Here is a 26,505-nt window from a genome sequence, read left to right as displayed (position 1 = left end):
CAGCTGGGTGTTCACTTGCTGATAGCTTTAACTCAACACACACACTTCTTCAAAACTTAAAGTAATTTGAAGAGGAGATGACTACGAATGAAACACCAGTGTTGGTTATCATAAACAGATGGTAATCTTACAAAGGAAGTGCTTTGAAAGCATAGGGGTGTCACTGCACTGCCAGTTCTAGGACTTGGCACCTGGTCTGGGCTGCCCTGTTGTTAACACCTGAGCTTATTGACTGTTGAGTGGTGAAGATGATGAGGCTGCCTTCCTGAGGCTGCCTGGGGGTGGGAGGCAGGCCGATGGGATAGCTTTCTCTTCTCCCTCTACCATCTCCCCCCAGCAGGGGGCGTGGGGAGGGTGCCGGTGGTGGGTGGGGGATGCAGTGGGGAGGCCTGTGTGAATGTGGATCAGAACAAAGATGCCCCCAGGGCTCAGAGAAGGGTGGACTCTTTGGGGACCTGGGCTGGCTCTGATCTGGAAGTGACCCCTCGTGTAGACCCCCAGGGTGGGAGGGGAGGGAACTTGTAGCCTAGCCCAGGGATTCTCGTGTTTGTGGTACCAGCCCTTCTCCTACACAGCCTCCAGATAATAGGATGTTCCAGTGTGGCCAAATTCTCTGCTGTTTGGGAAAAAATAGAAGAAACACCTTGGAGAGGATCACTGGGGGGTGACTGTGAAAATGGAGATGGAAGGGAAAATGGGTCATGGGCAGAAAATAGAAATGGCAGGCAAGCGTGTCTGTGGGATGCTTTCTTTCCAGCGGCCTCTGGTCAGGTCAGCCACGTGGGGGTGGCACTGAGGGTGGGTGCTGAACCCTGGCTCAGCCTCTTCAGCAAGTCCTGGCCACGTGCCCAGCCCTGCTCACACCTCCCCATCCTGGTCTGAGCCTGGCGGGGGCCTCAGGGTGGATGTCTGCAGGATTTCAGCACAGTTCATTCTGTCAAATGGAGTTGTCTTCTGAAATGAGTCTTTTGAAATAATCACAAACTTATAGAAAAGTGGCAAATGTGGAACAGAACTGTTCAAGGTGACTTCTTTTGGCCAGACCCGTGTCTGTTTCCCACAGACAGGGACTTTCCTAACAGCCACCTCGGCTGTCAGAACTGGGAGAGCAACCCAGCCCCACCCAGGGTCCGAGTTGTCCAGTGATGCCTTCATGGCAAGAGCGCAGATCAGGGTCGCTCACCACGGTCAGCCCACTGAGGACACTCCCTGAGATCACGTGGTTGAGGGTTTCTGCCAGGGGTGTCCATGTGCAGTTATAATTAATAACTATTTTGTGGGGAGGTACCTTGAAACTACGTAAATATTCCATTTTCACCAGGCTTGCGTTTATTTATATCTGTGTGCACTCACAGTTTCTCTTTTATTCAGTAGGTTGTATGCTCCATTGGTGAGTTACCTATCGCTGTCAACAAATTACCCCAAACACAGGCCTGTACACACTTATGGTCTTGCGCAGTCTCCGAGGTCAGGTATCCGGGAGTAGCTCAGCAGGTGCTTCTGGCTTAGGGCCCCTCATGAGGTGTAGCCAGTGTGTCTGCCAGGGCTGACTGGGGCCGAGGGTTTGTGTCTGCTTGCTCACCTGACTGGTGGCGGGACACTCAGTTCCCAGCCAGGTGGGACATTCAAAGGGCAGCTCATGACATGGCTTCATGGGAGCAGGTGATCCACAGGAGGGAGAGAGACAGAGACACAGAGGGAGAGACAGAGAGATAGAGACAGAGACAGAGACAGAGGGAGGCACACAGAGAGACAGAGGCTGAGAGATAGATTGAGAGACAGAGAGACAGAGGCTGAGAGATAGATTGAGAGACAGAGAGACAGAGACTGCATGTATGTGGCCCCCCTTTGTGTACCCTCACTCTGGCAGCAAACCCATCACTTCTGCCACCACAGATCACTTTCATTTCTCCTGTGTGCATTTGTAGACACGTCCTTCAAACCATCATACATCACTGTTTATTTTGGTGCTCAGAATGCCCCAGATTCAGCCAGTGGGAGGCCCTGGGTGCTAGCTTCCATGTTGTCCTGCATGTCTGTCATTTTCTGAGCATGTCCTTGATTTCAGGCACAGTGAGATGTCCAGCTCCCCTCGCCCTTTCCCTGCAAGCCTGAACCCACTCTCACAGCGGCCAAGCTCCGGTCGTTGGCCTGGGCCCACTCGGTTCAGAAGCACATGCTACACCATAAATGTACACACTCACATCTACATCTGGCGTATTTATGTGTGTTGTACTTTGAAAACCGTGAGTTCACATGATGCCAGCGCCCCAAGGTTTGTTCTCTGGTTTTCTCCGGTTTCACATGGGGAATCCCACAGTGACGGCGAGGAGCCTGGCTTCCGCCGTTTTGTGGTTTTGCCATAAATATTCTCAGAGAGCACTCTGCTGTTTCCTGGAGATCCTTGATTCATTTACAAACGCTCTCAAATGCTCCGTTGGGAAAATTGGGTTCAGAATTTTGCTAGGCATGGGTACACACCTTTCTGGTCTCTTGTTACTAAATGTGCCTCCTTCCCCCAGCCTCTGTGACTTCTCAGAGAATGTCCAGGACAGCACTGAGGACTGGTTGAGGCTACTTGTCCCTGTCCCTGAGCACACAGAGGCAGCCAGGACCTCTTTCCCGCCCTCGGCCAGCCTGAGAAAGGGGCTCCATGAAAGCCCTGCAGCCCAGCCAGTGAGGGGCCACTCTGAGTTTTGGCCCTGCCAGAGGCAGATGAGGTTCTTCCCTTCTCCCTCACACATCCAGCCCATGGTTACGAGCATCTGCTGTGTTGCCGCCGACCAGGAGCCGGGTCAGTGTAGGTTTAGATGGTCACTCTCCCTGTGGATCTGCAGTCGATGGCGGGAGGATATTTACTTACGGGATGACGAGAGCGTCCACGAGAGGAGCGAGCTTGGTGATGGGGGTGAGGGACCCGAGGAGGGGACTTTGGGCAGAGACCCCACGAGCAGGAGGCGGCGGTGCATACGGCAGGGTTGCCTGGTAGTGGGGCATGTGGGTGGGGCCCATCCCAGTCATGACACGGTGATTTCCTTTGCAGATTGAGTCAGGATTTTTCCACGAGAGTGATGTGAAGATTGTGGCCAAGTCCATCCGTGACCGCGTGGCATTGATCCAGTGGCGGCGGAAGAGGATCTGGCCAGCACTGCAGCCCCAGGAGCAGCGGGACCCCGGCAGCCCTGACAAGGCCAGGGGCCCACCCACACCCCTGCAGGTCCAGGTGACCTACCACTCTCAGGCTGGGCCGCCAGAGCTGGAGGAGCCCGAGGCCGACCAGCACCTCCTCACCCCTGCGCTGCCGGCCAGCGCCACCTCCCTGGCCTGTGAGTGCTGCCCGCCCCAGGGCCCCCCTGCCCTGCTGCCCTCCCCTTAGCCCACCCCGCGGGTATGAATGATTGGTGTGGGCAAACATTCTTCCAGGGAGGGCACTGGAAGCATCCCCACGTTGCAAAGAGATCTGTTCCCAGAGGGGTTTAAGTCTCCCTGAAGTCCAGCTTCTCAGGACAGGTGGGGGACAAATATCCAGGGAGACCCAGAACCTCCTGCGCCCCCCGAGCCAGCAGGGATAGAGCTTGTTTAGTTCAGCTACTTATCCCGTCTGGAATATATCAGTCCCCGCCTCACAGGGAACCTGAGGGCTGGGCCTCAGGCCTGGAGTCGCTGACCAGTGGAGGCGTCTGTGCCACATGCTGTGGTCCTGGGGCTGCCAGTGGCTGCAGCCTCTAGTCATGCCGTGGTCTTGGTTGTGACTTTTGCTGCTCGGATTGTCCGTCCCCAAGGTTATCTCCCTTCTGGTACTGAACCTTTGAGACCTTTAGTGTGTTTCCCAGAGAGTGTCACTGATGGATTGGTGGGAGTCACTTTGTAGCTGGCTTCATCTCAGACCACTGGAATGAAGAATCCCGTGTCTTCTCCATGTCTAAGTGGAAGTCCTCAGTATCCTAAAAATTTAGCCGTGAGCTGAGGATGGGGGATGTAGCCTTTTCTGTCTGTTCTGTGAATAAGCATGGAGAGCTGAGCCACCTGCCCAAGCCACTATTTCAGGTTGTTTGTGTGGAAAGACCAAAATAGTCTGTGTAATCTATTTAATAGTTACATCCTTTCTTTATCAGTAAAATAGCTAAACATTCTTCAAAGCAGGCTGTTTGAATTCAAACCATCGGCTGGCTGGCCATCACTTTGAGATAGGTTGCCTACTGTTTACTTCTCTCCTACCTGCTCAAGTTTGCTTTGGAGAACAGAATCGCCACATCATCACTCCATTTTCTGATGAACCGAAAAATTAGTTCAAGAGCATAAAGTTTTTGCAGGAAAAGGCTTTCCACTCCTGACATACCACTACACACTCTGAAAACATAATTTTTAGTTGAAAAATTTCTAGGACAGGAATTAAGAAATCTCCTTTTGTTGAACTTTGAACAGATACAGTCTGTGACCTAGAAAATGCTCTGCTGTGGTAAGATGTTGTGACACAGGCTCGACCCGTTGCATAGATGTGAATCAACAGATGAGTTTAGGGTGGGCGTTCTGTCTGCAAACAGATCCCCTTCCTGACTGACTAAGAATGAGTGTGCTTCATGTAGTGGCCATGCTTCTCAAAAACAGTTTTACCTATTTACCGTAATTTCTCTAAAGTAGACTATATTTAGTCACATTTTATAAAATTCAGAAAATCCAAGAGGGTATACAGCAGAAACCAGTTAATTTTCCTCCCTGGAGGTCACTGATGTTTTAAGTCTTTTAACTTAAACTTCCAGAGATAATAACTTCCAGACGTAACCTATACCTGCAGTCTACCACACACACGCTCAACATGCATATGCATACATACATACATGTGTGCACGTAGAATATACCCACACGAGTGCATGTGCACAGGCGCATGGGCACACGTGCACACACGTGGGCACCCCTGTGTCTCCCTCTAATCTGTAACCCACAGCACCCTGCACATGCTCTTCTGCACCTTGCAGTGGGTCAGAACAGAAAGCCTGTGCTCAGCCATCCCTCTGGCCGCAGTGCCTGGGGCCGGCTGGACCACACTGTGCTTCATAAAGATGAACTAATGTAGACGCAAGCAGCACACACATCACTGGAGGGGACCTGGTCTTAGATAACAAGATGGGCACACACACACTTTCATATATTGGAAGGTGCAGCAAATATCATATGTTTTGACTCCCCACTCTGTTTTCTGTTAGCTGCCCACCAGCTAACCAGATCAGGCTCAAGCCTGGGCCAGCATCTGTGACTGTGAGAACACAATTTGTCAATAGGTTAAAAGTGATTTTTAAAAATAATTTTTATTATACAAATAAACACATTCACTTTAAAAATATAAAGTGTCACATATATGGTTAGAGTCACTGTACCTGAAATTGGTCTGTACACTCTCTCTCATGCACTCACCTCTCTGTCTCTGTCTCGTGTGCCCACACTCTGTCTCTCATGTGCACATGCTGTCTCTGTCTCTAAGTAGCAATGACTACCAGCCACCTCATCAAAACTCAGAGCCACTTGGTAAATTGGTTTTGCACAATCAAACCTCACCATTCTTAAGTCTTCCTGGGTCAAAATAAGTTCTGATCAGCTCTTGGGAAAAATTATTTTGTTGCAAAGCCAACAAGAGTCCTCTTTTACTTTATTTGTTTAAATTACAAATGGACACGTAGGCCAAAAGGTGCCCCATAGAAATAGCTTGGTGTTCATAGGTGACAAATCCTAATGCTTATGTAGCTTTTGGAACCTGGAGGCAGTAAAACAAAAGTGCCACTTCAAACAGGTTTTTGCTTTTCACTCTTGCCTGGCATGACCATGCAGGCGCCCTGTCTTCCCAGGTGTCTTCCCAGGCTTGGTGAGACCAGCCTGTGGGCCGTGGCAGTCTTGTCTGTGCCCCCATGTGCAGGCAGCTCCTTCCACCCAGGCTGGGTTTGATGGCCAATCTGGGCTGATCTTGGGTGAGGCTGGCCTCTTGGGGGGCTGCCTTGGGCCGTGGACTCTCCGGGTCCCCCTTTTATGGCCTCTCTGTGGGGCAGGCACCTCGTCCGCCCCGTTTTCCAACCACGTTACACCTGGGCCTGTGAAGCGAGGGGCTAGATTTGGACCCAGGTCTTCCTACTTCAGGCTCTTTGCTGTGGTGAGTGGAGGTGGTCAGGGTCCTGAGACCTCCCTCCCCTGCTATAAAACTCAGGTGGTAGTTCTTTCCTCCACATGACTGTAGCTTTTCCTAACTTGGACGTTCCATCTGGTGCCTTTGAAGAGCTGAAAGTGCTCACTTTCAAGGCCAGGTCAGGTGCCAGATGAGGTCCCTATCTGTAAGCTGGTGGAAGTTGTCCTGCCTACAGAGGGTGGTGCAAGGTACCCACCTGGGATCCATGGTGGCCCATGGTGAGCACCAACAGATGTCAGGCAGTGTGTGGGCAGGCTGCCAGGGCCATTGCTGGGTGGTACAATTACAGCCCCCTGTACCGTTCTTTAGTTGATTTTTTTTAATGACACACATTTATTATGTATGTGATCTGGAAATGTAACCAAGTCTTTGTTTTACAGAAGAAAACACGAGGACAAGCTATCCCATGTTTGCGTTCCCTGAGACTTGCTGGAGTGCTGTGGGGGTGATGTTTGGGGGTGCCCACTTTGAGCTGTGCTTTTGTCCTCCTTCCCCAGCGGACAGCACGTTTGACAGTGGCCAGGGCTCCACGGTGTATTCGGACTCGCAGAGCAGCCAGCAGAGCGTTGTGCTGGGCTCGCTGGTGGATGGAGTGCAGCCCCCCGCCCAGTGTGTGTGCAGCCCCCCTGTGAGCGTGAGTGACGGGCCTGTCCTGCCACATAGCCTGCCCTCACTGGGGGCCTACCAGCAGCCTGCCGTGGTGAGTCAGCCCACCCCTTCTGGCCAGAGTTCCTGTCCACATGGACTAGAGTCTGTGATGGTCCATCTAGTTGGTGCTGGCCTGTTGTCAGTTCCCAGCCATGCAAAAGCAGGCCCGTGGGAGGTCCATCCTTGCCAGTAACTGCAGGGCTGCAGGCTGGAACAGCCTATGGTGTACCCTCAAAGACCTGCCAGATGAGAAAATACTGGAAACAGAGCCCAGTGACACCCAGTGCTTGCAAAGCTGTGATAAACCTGGCAAGGTCCCGCCCTGTGACTGACGCTGGGCCTGAAAAGTTACTTCTGACTGTCGCAAAGGTGACAGAAAAGCATCATTTATAGTAATGAAGCCTTTGATTTTGTCTCAGTGTCTGGCTTCACTGAGGGAGTGTTAAGTATCTCCTGGCATTTCTCCACCACATATGCAGCTGTTAAAAGTTAGAGGTATGGAAACGACCAAATCATGGGAAGCATTTTCAGTGATGTTTGAGAAGTAGGATTGAAAGGGCCTCATGCTTCTTTATGCCTGTGGAATAATTTGTTAGATGAGATGGAAATTGCTAGATGAGGGAGTCACATTTAGCATTTGTTTTTTTATTTTGATTTTTTTTAATGTTAAAGAAAGCAAAACAATTGCTTGCTTCCCAGTCCCAAATGGTCAGTCCCAGGGAAGTTGCCCTTGAGCCAGGCTGTGGAGAGGGGTCCAGAGAGAGATTTAGATGCCCCTCAGGCCCAGAAGTGGTCAGGGCCAGTGCCCCTGCCCGAAGAGCGTCTCCTGCCTCACGTTACAGTGGCTCCCAACGTGCTCTCACATGTGCTCTCACTCCACGCTCTCACGTGTGCTTTCAATCACGCACTCTCACACTGCGGCTGCCTTTTGGGGCTGCTGAGTGCCGGGCCCCAGCCTTTCTGGCCACCTCTGTCTCTCTTCCCTCCCCTCCTGACTGCTCAGGCTCAGAAAGTCCCTTTGGAAAAGCAGTTGAAGCATTTGCCTCTGCTGACTGGAACCCAGTATTCATCTGCAGTTTGACTCGTTTCACAAAATTAAGTGAAATATGATTTTAGAGCAGGAAGAGTTCATTTATGAGAAGGCCACCTGCTTCTCAGAGCAGTGGTTCTCGGCTTTAGGTCACCCATGCTAGGGCTGAGCCAGAACCTTCCACCGGCCCTCATCCCCTCTAGGGCAGGATCATACTTTCCCTGGCCCCACAGTGTGCTCTCCACCCAGGTCCCTGCAGCACTGCCCCTGTCCTAGTTTTGGCTCACAGGCCGGAATGCCCGTGCACAGGTAGGTCGAGGGCCTGGCCAGGATGCACCCAAAATTGGCTGGAGTGTTCTCTCCCATCTTTTGCCTATTTATGCAAAAACACCTTGGACAGAAGGGGTCCCCAGGGTGCACTGAGGGCTCCTGGGGAGGGTTGCCATGGTGATTTGCCCCTGGGACCCAGGGAAGAAGTGGCACAGACGGTGGAGTCAGGAGTACAAGCCGCTCCTCTGAGGCCTCCAGGCTGCCTGAGCTCCTGACTCCTGCTGGGCTAGGGATTGCGGCTCTAGGAACACGTGCACACGTGACTCATTCCACCCTGTGGCTTCAAGTGAACGCAAAGGAGGGATTCCATTCTACCCCATGCTGCTTTTCATAAAGCGTTTACTGCAGAAGATGAAATGAGTGATAATGGTTTTGGAAATCACGTGTTTCATCTAGAAAACAAGTGAGAGAACTTTCTGATGTCGATGTGCTCTCACCTTCAGAAGTCATCTCTGTGTTTTTTTCCATAGCTCTCACCTGCTTCTCACATCCCCACTATTTTGAAGTAAATCCTAGACAGAAAGATGTTTTGCCCCAAGATATTTCAGTCTATATCTCTTCAGGATCAAGACTCTGAAAACAAAACCCCGTACCATTATTGCACCTAAAAATGAACAAGTTAGCAGCTGTTCTTAATAGCATCAAACATCCACTACTCAGATTTCTGACTCTTTCCTAGTCCATGTCTATGCTGTGCTTGGCGGTGAGGGCTCACGTCTGTGGCCTTGTTTCTTTCCTGATGGGTGAGTCATGGGAGACTCGCAGCTCTTCAGGGCACCCCTCTCTCCAGCTCTGTCCCATGTTTTATTCCCACGTTTCCATATTCTGTTTGTGAATATATCCACATGTACACATTTTATATTGTCTTATGAACAAGACACGTATGGCTTTTTATCTTTCCCTCATTTAATGTCATAACAAGCGTTTTCCAAGGTTCCACAAATCTCTTTTAATGATCTTTTCTCACAGCATGATATTCTGTGGAGCTGAAGTTCTAGGACATTCCCTGGTTGGGAGGTGTGGCTGTTCTTGGTTTAGGGACCTCCACACCTTGCTTCTGCTGCATCATGTTCCTCGGAAAGGGTCCCTGGCAGGATGGCAGGCACGGGGAGTGAGAGATGGGTCCCTGGAGATGGTGAGTGTGTGCTTGGCAGGGCTCCTTAGGACAGCTCCTGAGTGTGGCTCTGGGTGCTTTTTGCAGCCTGGCCTGTCGGTGGCCTCCATCCCGCCCCCCGCCCACCCTCTGCTCCCACAGCAGCCTTTCCCGGAGCCGGCCATGAGCTTCGCCCCTGGGCTGCCGCCGCCCAGTGCCCCTGTGCCGACAGGCCCAGGCCAGCCCACACCCCCCGCCCACCAGGTGAGTGCTGGCTGCCCCTCTTTATGGGTACCATGGGTGCCTCGGTCTCCCCAGGCCCTGCCCATCCGTATTGGCTGGCCTGAGCCCAGTGTCTGTGAGCCTCCTGGCAGGTCCAGGCCCCCTATACGCCTTCTCTGCAGTTCCCCAGGGCCCAGGGTGTAGATGGGAGTGGGGGTGGGTCTCTTGTGTCTGTGGAGTTCAGGGTTCCGCAGCACTCAGAAGGTCCCCGTTGCACACAGTGGTCCTCCCAGATCTGTGTGTCCCGGGCTCCAGCCTGGGTGTTTGAACATGTGTGTGGGTATGTGTGTGTGTGCATGTGTGTGAGTCGATATATTCTGTTGTGTCTAAGTACATAGGTGTATCTCAGGAGGGCACTGGTCTAAGAGAAGCCCCTCTCTCTTTCTAGCCTCCTCACGTGACCCAGCCGGTACCCCTGCCACAGGTCCTGGCCCCACAGCCTGTGGGCCCCCTCCAGCCGGTGCCCCCCAACCTGCCTCCATACCTGGCTCCAACCTCCCAGGTGGTGGCCCCTGCTCAGCTGAAGCCCCTCCAGATGCCTCCGGCGCCCCTGCAGCCACTTGCTCAAGTCCCTCCACAGGTACCTCTCTGTCCCCTGCCCTACAGCCTCACCTTCTCCCCCAGTCTGGTTGGCTGTTCCTTGTCCTCAGGGCACACGGGTCCCTCAAGAGACAGACACTCCCTGATGACAGGGCGGCTGGGCTGCCGTGCTCTCCTGCCTTTGACTTCTGCCCCACATGCATCTAGGATGGGGAAAGGTTTAGTCCAGAGTCAGACCAGAGAAGCCAGGATGGGGCTGTGAGCACGTAGCTATAGTCACCGTCCTCCACAGAGCTACTCGAGGCTGTGCTGACCCTGGATTCTTGGGAGTCCAGGGGACAGCCGAGCAGCTCGCCAGCTACAAAGAAGAGTTGACTGTAAAAGTGACTTCTGATGCCCGTCTTCGGGGGAGCATCACGGGACCAGTATCACTTGATAGCACGTGGTTGATGCTTGGGTGCTGTCACTCAGGCTAATGCTGTCAGTGGTCATGCATGTTTCCAGTGAACCTTGATCACGGGACGGCTTTCGTTTCATGGATCCCATTATAGTGTGTTGGCAGAGCTAGGATGGGAAGTGAAGCTGTGAGTGTTCCTGCGGTTTATAGGCACCACCCAGAAGGTTCTTTCATGTCAGCAGTTGCCTGTCACCAGCCTTGTCCTCATTACTCCTGCATTGGAGTCACTTTCATCATCTAGTTCACCCACCACCTTGCTCCCGGTGGTCGGGCATTTAGTTGCTTTTCAAATACACAGAGGTCAGTTTGCATATTTTCGCTGTCTTATAATTACACAAAGGCACATATTATGCAATGCTCGTGTGCCCGCAACCAGAAAAGCTTTATTTTAGAGAGAACTGTCAGAGAATCTGCTGAAATGTTTGAAGGGCTAGATCCACGAGATGTCTCCAGGATGGACGAGCAGACACTGAAGGTTCCAGAGCTCTGCTGTTGTGAGACGCTGCTGTCTCCCAGGATGCATGGCACAGGGGCATTCGGCCAGCAAGGAGGGGCTGGAAGATATGCTTTTCTTGAGATAACCTGTTGAAGAATTTGGTCTCAGTGTGAATTTATACAGATTGGAGGGAATCAGGCAAAGTAATTTCAGATGTTTGGGGCCAGTCCGGTAGCTCTGGCAGTCCTGGTCTTTCTGAATGAGAACATGCCAAAGCTGTGAATCTGATGGTCACTGTTATAACCCCTGATGTCCTTGCAGTCACCTAGCAGTAGCCTCAGCATGGCCCAGCCTGAGCCCCTTTGAGGTGGTGCTGAAGGTGGGGCTGTCTTGAAGGTCATGTCTGCACCCCACACCCTTCTGAGGCCTCCTGCCTTTCCTTCTCTTTGATGGTATCATACACTTGGTTCCATTTAAATTGGGTTTGTTTTTGTTCCCTTCCATAGAAGCTACACAGAAGTGTGTTGAGGCAGAAGCTGTGGGTGACGTGGACCCTCTCACCCAGTGCAGATGTGCTGCAGACACGGCCAAGTCTTGGTGGGGCTGACATGCTTGTTCTCTTTCAGATGCCTCCACTTCCTGTTGTCCCCCCCATCGCTCCACTGGCCACAGTCGACAGCCTCCCTGCAGCCCTTCCTGACCTGCCAGCCACCAGTGGGCCCGCCGTGCCTCCCCCCTCTCAGTATTTCTCTCCAGCTGTCATCTTGCCAAGCCTCCCACTCAGTGCCACCACTGCTCCCCTGCCCACGTCACCGGCCCTGCCTCTGCAGACAGTCAAGCTGCCCCACCCTGCAGGGGCACCACTGGCCGTCCCATGCCAGACCATCGTGCCAAACGTGGCGGCCACTGCTACTGGCATCCCTCTGCTGGCTGTGGCTCCACAGGGTGTGGCTGCCCTGTCCATTCACCCCACCGTGGCCCAGCTCCCTGCCCAGCCTGTGTACCCGGCGGCCTTTCCGCAGATGGTGCCCAGCGACGTCCCGCCTTCTCCCCTCCATGCAGCGCAGAATGTGCGGGCTGCCCCTCCCCACCCGGCACCCCCCATGGTGCCACAACCCCACAAGCCAAGTGTTGCCCGCCTTGCCGAGCAGGCTGCTCCGGCCGCCAGTGCTGGGAGTCAGGTAACCCACCTGCTGGCCAGGGCCCACCCTCTAGGCACTGGGAGACCCCTTAGCACACGAGGAGTTCATGGACCTCTGCTCCTTCTCAGCACCTTGACCCCGGTAGCAGAGTGGGAATGGACAAGCAGGCAGCTCTGTCCCATGGCTGCAGCGTCTCATCCAGCATGGGGGGTGTCTGCTGCCTCCTCTCACCTCCCAGCACGTGTTAGGAGCCTTGGGGATTGGGGTGGCTAGAAGCTCCACTCTTGGTTCCTTCCCAAGTGTCAGTAGCAGCTGCTTGTGGTGGGGGGGCTCCTGGGCATTGTGGCACCTGCCTTCACCTGGACAGGGTTGGCAGTCTCGGTGCAGCTGTGTCAGCCGCTCCGTGGACGCTGGAGAGGCTCACGCTGCCTGTCTTTTTGCCTGTCAAAGTAAAGAAGGCGGGTAACCCCCATCTCAGCAACTGGGAAATGAGGCAGATGGGGTTCTGACGGGATCTGTTGGTTGTGGACTGGGCAGTGCTGGGTGTACATGGGTTATTGGTTCCAAGGCAGTCATGGCAGACAAGGATGATGTCTCAGAATCAGGTGGGGACCATGGGCAGCTTGTTGGGCTGACAGTGAAGGGATACAGGGACACGCACCTTGCTGGCTGGGCGGACCTCCCCGTGGCTCCACGCACCTGCGCAGCCCATGCGTGTTTTGGAGCTCCAGGGCAGTTATCCACCCTCAGGTGAGGAGAGGAGCTGGCGTGGGGCTCTCACCTTGTGGGGGGCTCTCACCTTGTGGGGGGCTCTCACCTTGGGGAGGCTCTCATCTGGGCATCCCCCCACCTAGGGAGCCTCTTACTTGGGAGCCCTCCCACCTCAGGGCCTCTTACCTGGGCGCCCTCCCACCTGGCCACCCTGGCTCTAAGCCTCAAGAGCTTTGTGCCTGTTGGGCGTGTCCTTTGCTGTTTGAGCTCAGGCTCCTGCCCTTTTGATTTGGTCATGAAGATTCATTCTGGAAGTGTGCTAAGGGGCCGGGTGTCCCCCTAGCTCGTTTTGTACTGAATCCATTCTAGAGTAAGGCACTGTGTCCTAAGTATGCACAGATTCTCCTGGATGTTTCTGTCCACCGGGTGTGGCTGCCCTGTCCATTCACCCCACTGTGGCCCAGCTCCCTGCCCAGCCTGCGGCCTTTCCGCAGATGGTGCGGAAGAAGGGATTTGTACTCGGAGAAGGAAGGGATGATTTTCCTTGACCAGTAGGCTGGTGTTTGTTTGAAAACCAGTGTGAGGAGGTGCATCAGTCCAGTGCCTTGCCTGAGCAGGCACCTCCCTGGTCTGTTACTTGGAGTAGCACTGACTCGGGTCAGGGCCATTTGGGGAAAGCCAAGGGCCGAGTGGAGGCCTGGGGGTCTGTGGTGTCATTGCTGGGCCCGTGCCTGACGCCACATGCTGGCCTGGCACACTGTTGGCACTGGGTTGTTGGCTCAGCCAGTGGCTGGAGAAGGTGCTGGGTGCTTAGAGGTCACTGGCCAGGCCTGGTGGCCTCTCTGTGGTCCGGCTGGCAGAGGGTCTGGAGTTGATTGATGAGCTTGTCTGGCCGCCCAGAGGCTTCCCTGCGCTGAGGGAAGAGACTCCCCTGAATGCACCAGCTGGGGTGTCTTTCCAGGAGAGAGGGCTCCTCGGCTAGGCTTTGGCTTTCGCATCTTACCCCACATACCACGTGTCTTATTGGTCTCATACCAGCAGGCCCGGTGGCGGGTCATTCCCATTCCCAACCTCAACCCCGAACTGGAGCCCTTAGCCTGTCTTAGCCTTCCCCCATGAGAGCTTTTCAAGAGAGAACAGTAGGGAATCTGGTCCAGCTCCTGAGTCACCCCATGGAAGGCATAGGTCCACAGTCCCTCTTGCCATGGCTGGGATTGGAATGCAGGATTTGTTTGTTTGTTTTTTGCGTTACGCGGCCCCTCACTGTTGTGGCCTCTCCCGTTGCGGAGCACAGGCTCCGGACGCGCAGGCTCAGCGGCCATGGCTCACGGGCCCAGCCGCTCCGCGGCATGTGGGATCTTCCCGGACCGGGGCACGAACCCATGTCCCCTGCATCGGCAGGCGGACTCTCAACCACTGTGCCACCAGGGAAGCCCCGGAATGCAGGTGTTGACCTGACAGGAGGCTTGGATGGAGTAGCGTGGTGGCCTGGCCCTGTAGGGTGGTGGCACGGAGCCCAGACAGGTGCCAAGTGTATGCCATACTTACAGCTTCTCAGCCTGACTCAGCTAGAAGTTCCGAGATGAAGTGCAGTTTTAGGTCTGATTTTATACAGATGGGGACATGAGAGTGTCCGTTCTTGTTTGTTTCATTAAATCTGCATACAAACATTCCTGGATTTGTCTGTGGGGTGTGGGTGGATGGAGAGGGATGTCTGCATTTCCTGCTCACCTGCCTGGATGGTGGAAGTGCCTGCTTTGGTCCGGGACCCTCAGGAAATGCCATGGCCCGCACCCCAATTTGCATCCCTGTCCTCTGTGCCCCCAGATCCTGCTTGGCCACCCGCCTCCATATGCCGTGGATGTCACCACCCAGGTCCCCACAGTGCCTGCGCCTGCTGCCGTTCTCTCCCCACCTCTGCCAGAAGTGCTGCCGCCTACTGCCCCTGAGCTCCTGCCTCAGCTCCCCGGCTCCCTGGCCCCCACAGTGATGGCAGCTGCTCAGAGCTTGCCTGTCCAGACCACTGCGCTCCTGCCACCTGCTAACCTGCCACTGCCCAGCGGTCCTGGGATCACTGGTCCCTGCCCAGCCGTTCAGCTGACAGTGGAGCTGCCCCCGGAGGTGTGTGGCCCTCCCCTTGGGGCTTAGCCCCCATTCCGTCACCCTGATCCCAGCACCACGGCAGCCCTCCTGTGCCATGACCTTGGGTCTCAGCCCTAGAAGTCGGGGATGCCCTTGGGAAGGTGGAAGCATGTACTCAGGGACACCATGGGTGCTGTTCTTATCTTCCTCTGCTGTCCCTGGATGTCACACTTTCTTTAATGACACATCCAGCTGGAGACCGTGATTTTTACACATGGATTCAGAGTGCTTTTCTTTGGAGGCGATGGGAAGGCCTGTGACAATTCTTCCTGGGCCATGTGCTCCCTCATGGGGATGATCAAAGTGGGTTAGCGTGTTTGGAAAGGGGGTGGCCCCAGCTTTTAGAAATCTGCTTGGCTCCAAGCGTTAACATAAAACCCCTCACTCCTGCCACCCTGCGTGGTTTGCTTGCTGCAGTCAGAAGGAGGCGGGTGGCGGGCTGGGCTGTGGAGGTGGGGAGACAGCAGACTGATGCGTCTGTGTCGCGGGGGAATGGATGTGACCTGTCCTCCTTTCCATGGTTTTATTTCAGGAGCAGGCCTCGCAGGACAAGCAGCCAAGCCTCCCTCAGAGCTGTGAGAGGTAATGGCACACTTTGCCCTCATGTGTCAGGGCTTCTAACAATGTCGCTCATTTCCAAGTCTGACGTGGTGGAGCTTCAGGTAGCTCCTGTGGGGTCTTTGTCAGTGCTTGTTGAAATTTGGTAGTCAGTTGTGTTCTGGGTCCTTGTGCTGGTCTGCAATGCCGAGGACCTTCTAGAAGGGAGAGGCTGCGGACAGAGAGTCAGCAGGTCTGGGGACCGTGGGGAGGCCTGGAGGGCAGGGCAGAGTCCAGCCCACATCCTGGGTCTCCCAGCACCTCAGGCACGGAGAATGTTGCATTTGGGGAGGGAACTGGTTACAGGAAGTGACCCTGTGTCCCACCCTTCTGGTAATGCCAGCACCAAACTTGGTGTTCCGCAAAGTCTCCTCAAATCCTACAACAGCTGCATCTGGCTGGCGTGTTCCCCTTGCTGTTGAACAGATGGGGGAACCGAGGCACGGGGGAGGATTGTGTCTTAATCCTGACATTTACTGTAAGCCGAATAAGTCTGATTCACAGGCCAGGAGCTGAGAGGACTTAGGTCCTGGGTCAGAAAGGCCATGTGTTCTCTACGACTCCAACACTGCCTGGGACAGATGTTACAGGGGGAGAAGGGCAGCGGGCTCAGGGATCTCTCTCCTGGGCATGGCCAGCGTTAGACTCTCTAGGTTTTCCAGGTGAGCACACCCAGACAGTCAATCTTCTGGCTGTTTCCCGAAAAGCCAAGTTTCCACGTGAGGCAGGCTTGCAGGCCCTTCCCTTGGGTACTGTAACATTCTTGGTTTTTGCGTAGCTACGGAGGTTCTGACGTCACTTCTGGAAGAGAGATGAGTGACAGCTGTGAAGGTGCATTTGGTGGGGGGAAGCTGGAAGGCAAGGCCGCTCGGAAACATCACCGCAGGTCCACGCGTGCACGCTCCCGCCAGGAGAGAGCCAGCCGGCCCCGGCTGACCATCCTGAATGTGAGTAGCCAGGCAGAACGGGCCGGCAAGACAGGGCTGGCTAGGCACGGCCTCCTCCCTGGTCTCACTGCCTCAGTGTCCTGTAGGTGTGCAACACGGGTGACAAGATGGTGGAGTGCCAGCTGGAGACCCACAACCATAAGATGGTGACGTTCAAGTTCGACCTGGATGGGGATGCACCTGACGAGATTGCTACCTACATGGTGAGGCTAGGTGTCCTGCCTGGTCAGATGAGTCAGTGGCCCTTCCCCTGGGACTGTGAGGCTGTCTCCCTGTGTCCTTTGGGCGCATGCCTGCCAACCCCACTGAGGAGAATATTGGTTGCCAGCCTTACCTGTCCTCCCGCCTCTGCAGGTGGCTGCCTCTTGTGGGCAGCACTGGCCCATCACCTGGAGGGCCTGCTTCTCAAGCTGTGGCTTCTCTTGCTGAACCGTGCAGCCCTGATGTTGGGAACTGGGCTCCCTGGCTGTGTCTCCCCTCTTGGGTTTAGTCCAGAGTAGAAGTCAAGCAAATCAATCAGTGAAGACCCAGTGTGGCCAGTGGCCCGAGGTACATCCCTACCAGCAGGGTTGCATGCGCTGTTGCAGGTAGAGCACGACTTCATCCTGCAGGCTGAGCGGGAGACATTCATTGAGCAGATGAAGGACGTCATGGACAAGGCAGAGGACATGCTCAGTGAGGACACGGATGTGGACCGTGGCTCTGACCCTGGGGTGAGCCCGCCGCACCTCAGCACCTGTGGCCTGGGTTCTGGGGAGGTAAGTCCCGGGTAAGAGGTCCCAGGAGGGTCTGGGCCTGCTTATCCCCCAGCTCCAGGCTCTGTGAGTACAACACTGTGATGTCGCCTGCTGGAGGAGCCTGTAGGCCATGCAGTGTTGGGTGAGGTGGCTGGGAGGGTGGGCGCCTTCAGTTCAGTTAGAAATGTCCAAGCTCCTGAGGCCCCTCAGATGATTTGAGGCAGTGCTGTGCTCTGAAGGAAGTTCTTGTTCCACGCAGTCTGCTGAGTTCTGATCCTTTACCTCCTTCAGGAGAGTCGCCAACCCCAAGCGAATGCCCCGGTGTATCAGCAAAATGGTATGTCTCCTTTCAAGGCTACACCTGCCAATCAGACATGCATTTGGAGGAGGCATATCTGTCATTGTCCCTTCTCTGCCTTCCAGCAGGCATTTGATAAGAGTCCCACAATGAGCATATTGTAAGGGGTTTTGACTACCACACGGGGGGGGAGTGCTGGAGTGTGTGGTGAGCATGCCCCCATTGGGGGACAGCTGCCCTGTCTGAGAAGCCATATCTGGCCTGGGTTGGGACGGAGCATTGTGTGGACTCGCTGCTGTCTGCTGGTCCCCCAGCCAGCATTACCGCTTCAGTGATGCACCACAGGTGTCCTGGGACATAAGCCTGTGCTGGGGGGACTTGTGAGAGCCTCTGCCAGTGAGGACCCCCTGAGTGGGTTGCACATCCTCCCCACTGGTGTGAGAGGAGTTCCCCAAATCCCCATACGGCAGGTCTGGTGCTGGTGGGGAGGGGTCACGCCAGCCTTGGGAGAAACCTGCTCACTCTCACCAGCTGTTTTTGCCCTGCCTCTTAGTCCTTCACACTGGGAAGAGGTGGTTTATCATCTGTCCAGTGGCTGAGCATCCAGCAGCAGAGGCCCCCGAATCTTCACCCCCACTTCCTCTGAGCTCCCTGCAGCCAGACACCAGCCAAGGTATGAGCAGCCAGAACCCCTCAAATCTTCCTCCTTGATAATTAGGTGTGCCTCCTGTGTATTGCTCCACATCACCTCATTGTCCTCAGCCTGGCTTTACCTGTGTTCATGTTTTGCCAGCAGGTGCTGTGTGCCCAGCAAAGTGCAAGGGCCTCACCCTGCACTGTTGCCCCAAAATGCAGAGCAGTCTGTGGTGCTGTGTCCTTGTCTGTATCCCTGTCCTAGTTTTCCACCAAATGAGCCAAGTCAAGGTGGCACTTAGGCTTGGGCCTGCCAGTTACCTTCACAGTGCAGGTGAGGCACATGGGCTGCACAGGTGTGTGCTGAAAGGGCTCTGCGCTTGCCCTTTCTTACCAGTATTGTTGTGGGAAGAAGTCTCAAGGAAAATCAGAAAACATTTTGATATGAACAAGAATGAAAATACAACATATTAAAATATGTGGGATGCAGCTAAAACAGTAATTAAAGGGAAATTTATAGCACTAAATGATTAGAGGAAGAAAGAGATCTCAAATCAGTATCCCAAGCTTTCATTTTGAGAAATTAGGAAAACTAGAACAAAATCCAAAGCGAGCAGAAGGAAGGAAATAAAGAGCAGAAATCAATGAAATTTGAGACAAAAACAATAATAAAAACAATGGAACCAAAAACTGATTCTTTGAAAAGAATTAATAAAATGATTAACTTCTTGTAAGACTGACAAAGAAAAAGACACAAAATACCAATATCAGGAATAAAAAAGGAGACCATTACAGGTCTTGCGTAAAAGGATACTAGTCATGGAATACTATGAACAAACCTGCACACATAAATTTGACAACTTAGATGAAACAGACTAATTCTGAAAGCCACAAACTACTAAAACTCATCCAAGGTGGAATAGATAACCTGAATACTCCTATTAACAAGATTGAATTTGCATCAAAAAAATCTCCCAAAGGAATTTTCTAGGCCCAGATAGTTTCACTGGTGAATTCTATCAAACATTTAATAAAGGAAATAACACCAATTCTATATAGTCTCATCCAGAAAATGGAAGAGGAAGGAACACTTCTCAAATAATTTTATGAAGCCAGCGTCACCCTTATATCAAAACCACACAAAGGCAGTACAAAAAAAGAGTGACAGATGCTAATCTTTCAAGGATATAGAGGGGGAAAAAACACTCAATAACACATCAAAAAGTCAAATCTAGAAATTTATAAAAAAAGTAATATGCCATAACAAAGTGGAGTATATCCTGGGAAGGCAATATTCAAAAATCAATTAATTCACCATATAATGTCAATGGGAATTTCCTTTCTCTACAAAGGGAAAGATACATGATCATATCAGTTGATACAGAAAAAGTATTTGACAAAATACAGCATCCATTTATGATAAAAATGCTCAGCAAACTAGCGATAAAAGGGAACATCCTCAACCTGATAAAGGGCATCTCCAGAAAACTGACAGCTAGCATCATATTTAGTGGTGAAAAGCTAAATGTGTTTTCCCAGAGATTGGGATCAAGGCATAGATGTCCACTCTCTCTATTCCTATTCAACATCACACTAGAAATCTTAGATTCCAGATGGGCAAGAAACAGAAATAAAAGGCATGTGGATTGAAAAGGAAGAAATAAAACTGTCTCTGCAGCTAATATGATTTTATGTGGAAAAAATCACAAGCATTCTTAACAACAAACAACTCTTAGAACAAGTAAGAGAGTTTAGCAAGATCACAGGATATATAATCAACAACAAAAATAACTATATTTCTATGCTGACAGTGAACAATTAAAAACTAAAATTTTGAAAGAATACTATTTACAGTGGCTCAAAAAAAAAGATAATAGCTATAAATGTAACAGAACATATACAGAATCTGTATGGTGAAAACTATAAAATATTGATGAAATGGATTAGAGATGACCTAAATAAATGGAGAAACATTCTATGTTTATGGATTGGAAGACTCAACATAGTAAAAATGTCAGTTCTTCCCGAAGTGATATATAGATTTAATGCAATACCAATAAAAATTCAAACAGGATCATTTTTGCAGATATAGGCACTCTGACTCTAAAATTTATATGGAAGTACAAAGGTAATTTAAATAGCTAAAGCAGTTTTGAAAAAGGAGAATGAAGTTGGAGGCATCACACTACTCAGTATTAAGGCTTATTTTAATGTTACGGTAATCCAGAAAGCTCAGTATTGGCAAAGGGATTGGCACATAGATAAGTGGAAAAGAATAGAAAGCCCAGAAATAGATCCATAGAAATACGGCCATTTGATTTTTTGGCAAAGATGCAAAAGCAATTCTATGTAGAAAGGATAGTCTTTTCAATAAATGGTGTTGGACTAGTTGCTTATACATATGCAATAATTGAACCTTGACCTATGCCTGACATCTTATATAATAATTAACTCAAATTTCATTGTATATCCAAATATAAAATGTAAAACTATAACTTTTAGAAAAAAACATTGGAGAAAAACTTTTGTGACCTGAGCCAGGGAGTCGTTAGATCTAACACCAAAAGCATAACCCATAAAAGAAGAAAATGGATAAATCAGACATCATCAAAATAAAACTCTTTTGCTCTGTGAAAACGACTGTTAAGAGAATGAAAAGACAATCTGCAGACTGGGAGAAAATAATTGCAAATTACATATTCAGCATAGTATTTGTTCCTGAAATATATAAAGAATTCTCAAAACTCATCAGTAAGGAAACAAAGAACTCAACTAAAAAATGGACAATGGACTTGAATAGACACTTCCTTAAAGAGAACATAAGGATAGCAGTTAGGCACATTAAAAAAAATTAATGTCATTGACTACCAGGGAAATGCAAATAAAAGCCATAGTGAAGGATCACCACGCACTTGTGAGAATGGCTAAGCTAACAATACTAAGTTTTGGTGTTGGATGTGGAGCAACTGGATCTCTCATGTTAGTGGGAATGCAAAATGGTATAGCTATTCTGGAAAATAGTTGGGCATTTTAAAAATAAAAGATATACTTAGTATATGACAACAATTTCAATCCTCAGTATTTATCCAGGAGAAATAAAAAATCATGTTCAGTAAACACATATATAAGTGGTTATAGCAGTTCAGTTGCCTAATTGCCCAAACTGGAAACAACCCAAATATCCTGCAGTGGGTGAATGGAAAAACAAACTATGGTGCTTTGAAAAAGAAACAACTATTGACACATGCAACAGTATGAGTGAACCCCAAAGGCTTACTGAGTGAAAGAAGCCAGTCTCAAAAGGCTACATACTGTATAATCCCATTTATAATGACATTCTCAAAAAAACTATAGATAGAGAACAGATCAGTGTTTGCAAGGAGTCAGAGGTAGGGGGAGAATGTGAGTATAAAGGGATAAACCAATCACATTGTTTTGGGGTGACTGAATTGTTCTGTATTGATTATGGTAATAATTCTATGGATATATGGTGCTAAAGTTCTCAGAACTCTACACCTAAAGAAAAACTCCATTTTACTGTATGATAATTTAAAAAGTGAAAAAAATATATATATGTTATATATGTTGATAATGAGGCAAGATAGCATGAAAGGAAAGCAGCAGCAACAACAGACAATAAAAGAGACCCTCAGACTTCTACTTTGGCCAAGATGGATAATAGGCACTGGATTTATTTTCCCTCAAAACAACTAAAAAAGCATGCAAAATATATGAAAGAATGTTTTTTAAGACTTTGAACATAAGGCAGTGAAGGACATTGATCCCTGAAAAAATCTATGATCATTTCAGCTGACTGCACTGAGAAAGTTTTCACATCCCAGAGCATGGAGGGAGGGACCCAGGTAGAGCTCAGCGGACTACCTGTGGTGAGGAGACTGACCTGAGAGTCTGAGAAAGCCCGAGGGCAAGAGTTGGCTGGGTAGAGTTCTGGAGAGGAGAGAGCAGCACAAAGAGAAAAGTCTGTGGATTGACAGAGGATTCCCCTTGATTATTTTGCAGAGTAATGTATGTGAGGAAACTAGCCAATGCCAGGAAATGAAGCACCCCCAAAGGATTAGAGGGAATGATACTAAAGCTCATATGGACCAGAATGTCTGTTCCTACCAGTTAGCTGGAAGGACTTATAATTCAAGGGACATTGGGTAGAGTACTGAAAAGGGCCTTGCCTCAGTTGTGGGGAATAATTAGCCCTAGACTTAAGAACAGGATCTGAAAATATCAAGCCACAGTAGCTTAACTGCATCCCACAACAAAGAATGTTTCTAGGAATACAAATTCATACAGCACCCAAGAAGGCAAATTTTACATTGTCTGGTATCCAATCAAAATTACCAGGCAGGACAATATGAGAAAAATTCCTCATTCTAATGAACCCATAGCTGACACAGTTGTAAGAATTAGCAGACAAGCACATTAATACAGTTACTACAACTGTATTCCATATGTCCAAAAAACTATAGGAAATAGGAAAGAAATGTAATTTACCTTATTGATAGGAAAGACAATTCATAAGATTATCTCAATAAATGCAGAAAAGGAATTTCACAAAATTCAACAGCTATAAACATCCTTAGCAAACTCTATATGAACTACATAGGGTTAAACCTGATAAGGTATATGTAAGACCTGTGCAGTGAGAACTACAAAACAATGTGGGTGGAAACCAAAGAAGACCTAAAGAAGTACCCTATTCATGGGTCAGAAGACACAGTATTGTTACAGAGTTAATTCTTTCTCAGTTAATCAATAAATTTTATGCAGCTGCCACAAGAATCCCAGAAGTGTTTTTCTAGCAATTGAAAAGCCAACCCTATGAAAATGTAAAAGCCATTGGAATTTGGAAATAAGAGAAGTAGATTGGAATGCTAACACTAGCTGATTTCAGGAATTATTATAAAACCATAGTGATCAAGACTGTGTGGTATTGGTATAAATACAGATAAATAGATCAATGGAATAAAATAGAGTCCAGAAATAGACCCAAACACATAGAGACACTTAATTTTTTATAAACATTTCAAAGAACATTCAGTGAAGAGAGGACAATCTTTTCAGTCTTAGGACTATTGATCATTCATATGTGAAAAATGAATATCCATACTTAACACTATATACAAAAATCAACTCAAAATGGAATGTAAACCTAAATGTAAAACTGAAAACAATGAAACTTATAGTAGGATACACAGGAGAATGTTTGTGTGACCTTGGGTTAGATAGAGATTTCTTAGATATAGCACCAAAGCATGATCTGCAAAAGAAAAAAATTGGTAAATGAATCAAATTCAAAATGTCTACTCTTTGAGAAACAGCAAGGGAATGAAAAGAGAAACCAGAGACAAGGTGAAAATATTTGTTAACCATATATGCAATAAAGGACTTGTGTCCAGATAATATGAGGAACTCTCAAAATGCAGTGAGAAGAAAATAAACAAGCTAACAAAAATATTTGAACAGACACTTCACCTAAGATTTGTGGGTGCCAAATAAGTATATGAAAAGGTAATTATTCAGTAAGAAGCTGCAAATTAAAATCGCAAGAGGATACCACTACACACCTATTAAAATAGCTAAAATTTAAAAGACCAAGTGTTGCTGAGGATGTGGGGGAATTGAAACTCTTATACACTGTATAAAATGGAAAACAGCTGGAGAACCTTGGAGAACAATTTGGTAATGTCTTTTAAAAATAAACATACAAGTGCCATAGGATCTAGTTATTCTGCTCCTTGGTACGTATCCAAGAGAAATGAAAGCAGATGTCCATACAAACACTTACACAGCATGTTCATAGCAGCTTTATTTATAATAGCCGGAACGTAGCAATAGCTCACATGAACAGAAAAACATATTGTGATTTATCCATACCGTATAACACTACTCTGCAATAGAAAGGAATGAACAACTGACATTCATTATAGTATGGGTGATTCTCAGAATACGTCAGTGAAAGATGCCAAACAAAAAAATAATGCATGCTACATGATTGCATTTATGTAAAAGGCTAGAAAATGCAGACTAATTTATAGGGATGGAAAACAGACGAGCGGTTGTCTGGGAATGAGGTTGTGGTAGGAAAGGAAGGGAGGTATAGATTACAAGGTTCATGAAGAAATAGTTGGGAGAATGATGGACATGTACATTATATTGATGGTGGTGAAAGTTTTGCTTATATGCCTGTGTCAATACTTACAAACTCTACACTATAAATATGTACAATTCATTGCATGTCAATTATACTTCAACATAGTGGTTAAAAACCAAACAACAGTTACAAAGAAAGCTAACTCTCAGGGGCTCCAGATAGTGGAGTTACCAGACAGATAACTGCTTACTTAGTGTTAAAATAAATAAATGACTAGAGTGAAACTTTTGGCAGAGAATTGGAAAGTGTACCAAAAAAACCGAACCAAAAAATTCACCCTTCAAAAACAAACTCAAATGGAAATTCTGGAGCTGAAAGTTACAGTAGTTAAGATTAAGACCTCACTGGATAGTTTGTACACTGCTGGAGAGAGAATTAGCAAACTGAAAGGTAACTTAAAAGAAAATACTTAAAGTAGAATAATGATATCAAAACTGATGAAAAACAAAAGAGGAGCTAAGGAATGTAGGGGTTACTATGAGATAGTTAAACATATATAATTCAAGTCCCAGAAAGTAGAAGAATGAGACAAAATCAAGTTTTAGGAGGTAATGCAGAGAATTGAAAGGCATTAAGACACAAATTCAAGAAGCCCTCCAAACTCTGAGAGAAAAACTACACTTATATATATTATAGTTAAAGTACTGAATACCAAAGGCAGACCAAAGAATTTAAAGGATGCTAGAGGAAAGAGCAGGTACTGATTTGGACAGCTCCCATCTCACTAGATACAGTGTTTGCCAGTAGACCAAGGAATACTGCTATCCTCAAAGTGCTAAAGAAAATAAGCATAAACCTTGAATCTCTACCTGGTGGTATCGTCCTACATAATATGAAATGAAGACTAAAGGGATTTATCACCTGCATATTTCAAACAAAGATATACCAGGGGGGATATTTTTAGGCAAAACGACAGTGACCCCAGATGGAAGGTCAGAAATACAGGAAGGAATAAAAGTAATGGAATTATAAACACATTGGCAGGTCTAAAGGAATGTCGACTGTATAAAAACATAATGTCTTATGAGATTTGAAATATATTTGTTGTGTTAAAATACATGAAAATAAGGGCATATTTATCAGGGGGAGGGAATTGTACTCATAGGGCTCCTGGGTTCTTGCACTGTAGGGGAAGAGGGTCGAAATCAAGAATGTATATTGTAGTCTATAGAATACCCTTGTAAGAGTTGTAAAATAGTAGATAACTTTCACACTCATGGGGAATGGGTGGATGGGGGAGAATTTTTACAAACCAAAAGGCAAAGAAGGAGAGAAAAAGCAACATTGAACATGATGAAAATATAGAAAGTCATTACTAAGATGATAGTTTTAACCCCAACAAATGAGTAATTAAATTAAATGTAAATGAAATAAATATCAAAGGTTGTCAAAATGTGAGAGAACAAACCAATAACAAACTAAGGCGTAAGACTACAAAAGGTGAAGAGTAAAGAGCATGCTAATACTAACTTAAAGAAAGCTAGAATAGATCTTGTCTTTTTCTTCTCTTTTTTTTTTTTTCTGCACTGTGTGGCATGTGGGATCTTAGTTCCCTAACCAGAGATCGAACCCGTGCCCCTTGCAGTTGAAGTGCAGAGTCTTAACCACTGGACCACCAGGGAAGTCCCATAGAGTAGATCTTTTTATATCAGACAAATAGACTTTAAGACAAAAAAGTAATGGTGAAAGATTCAGCTTTCCAGGAAGATCAAGTAATTCTATATTTGCATGTCTTTTAATAACACAGCCTCAAAATATATAAAGCAAAAATTAACAAAACTAAATGAAAAAATAGAGTAATCTATAATCATCATGGGAGTTTTAACGTTTAGAATGGGAAGACAAAACCCAATAAGGATATAAAGGATTTCAGCAATAGAATTAGCAGTCTTGTTCTATATGTAGGACACCCAACAGCTGAAGAATGCACATTTTTTCAAGTCCACAAAGAATATTTTAAAATTAGCCATATGCAGGACACAAAGCAAATCTCAAATTAAAAAGGATCAAAATTATTCAATGCATGTTCTCTAACTACAGTTGGCAGTAAGCTAGAATTTGAAAACAAGAAGATACCTAAAGTCTCGACATGTATGACAGTTAAGAATTACATCTATAATATCTCATGAAGCAAAGAAGAAATA

General features: G+C 48.5%; 1 protein-coding gene across 1 annotated transcript in view; it reads left to right on the top strand.

Annotated features, from left to right (window-relative positions):
- WNK2 (WNK lysine deficient protein kinase 2) overlaps positions 1-26,505 on the top strand; it is a 155,903-nt gene that overhangs the window by 55,733 nt on the left and 73,665 nt on the right. Inside the window, exons 8-19 of the mRNA XM_060015032.1 lie at positions 3,044-3,326; positions 6,670-6,872; positions 9,382-9,537; positions 9,944-10,135; positions 11,615-12,169; positions 14,669-14,962; positions 15,516-15,565; positions 16,359-16,527; positions 16,614-16,730; positions 17,115-17,285; positions 17,556-17,601; positions 18,116-18,235. Coding sequence (XP_059871015.1) covers positions 3,044-3,326; positions 6,670-6,872; positions 9,382-9,537; positions 9,944-10,135; positions 11,615-12,169; positions 14,669-14,962; positions 15,516-15,565; positions 16,359-16,527; positions 16,614-16,730; positions 17,115-17,285; positions 17,556-17,601; positions 18,116-18,235 — 2,356 coding nt within the window. The remainder of the gene's footprint in view (positions 1-3,043; positions 3,327-6,669; positions 6,873-9,381; positions 9,538-9,943; positions 10,136-11,614; positions 12,170-14,668; positions 14,963-15,515; positions 15,566-16,358; positions 16,528-16,613; positions 16,731-17,114; positions 17,286-17,555; positions 17,602-18,115; positions 18,236-26,505) is intronic.

Source organism: Delphinus delphis, chromosome 6, assembly GCF_949987515.2.
Source record: "Delphinus delphis chromosome 6, mDelDel1.2, whole genome shotgun sequence".
NCBI classification, from domain to species: Eukaryota; Metazoa; Chordata; class Mammalia; order Artiodactyla; family Delphinidae; genus Delphinus; species Delphinus delphis.
Note: the sequence above shows the minus strand (reverse complement) of the source record. Positions and strands in the feature narration are given on the sequence as shown.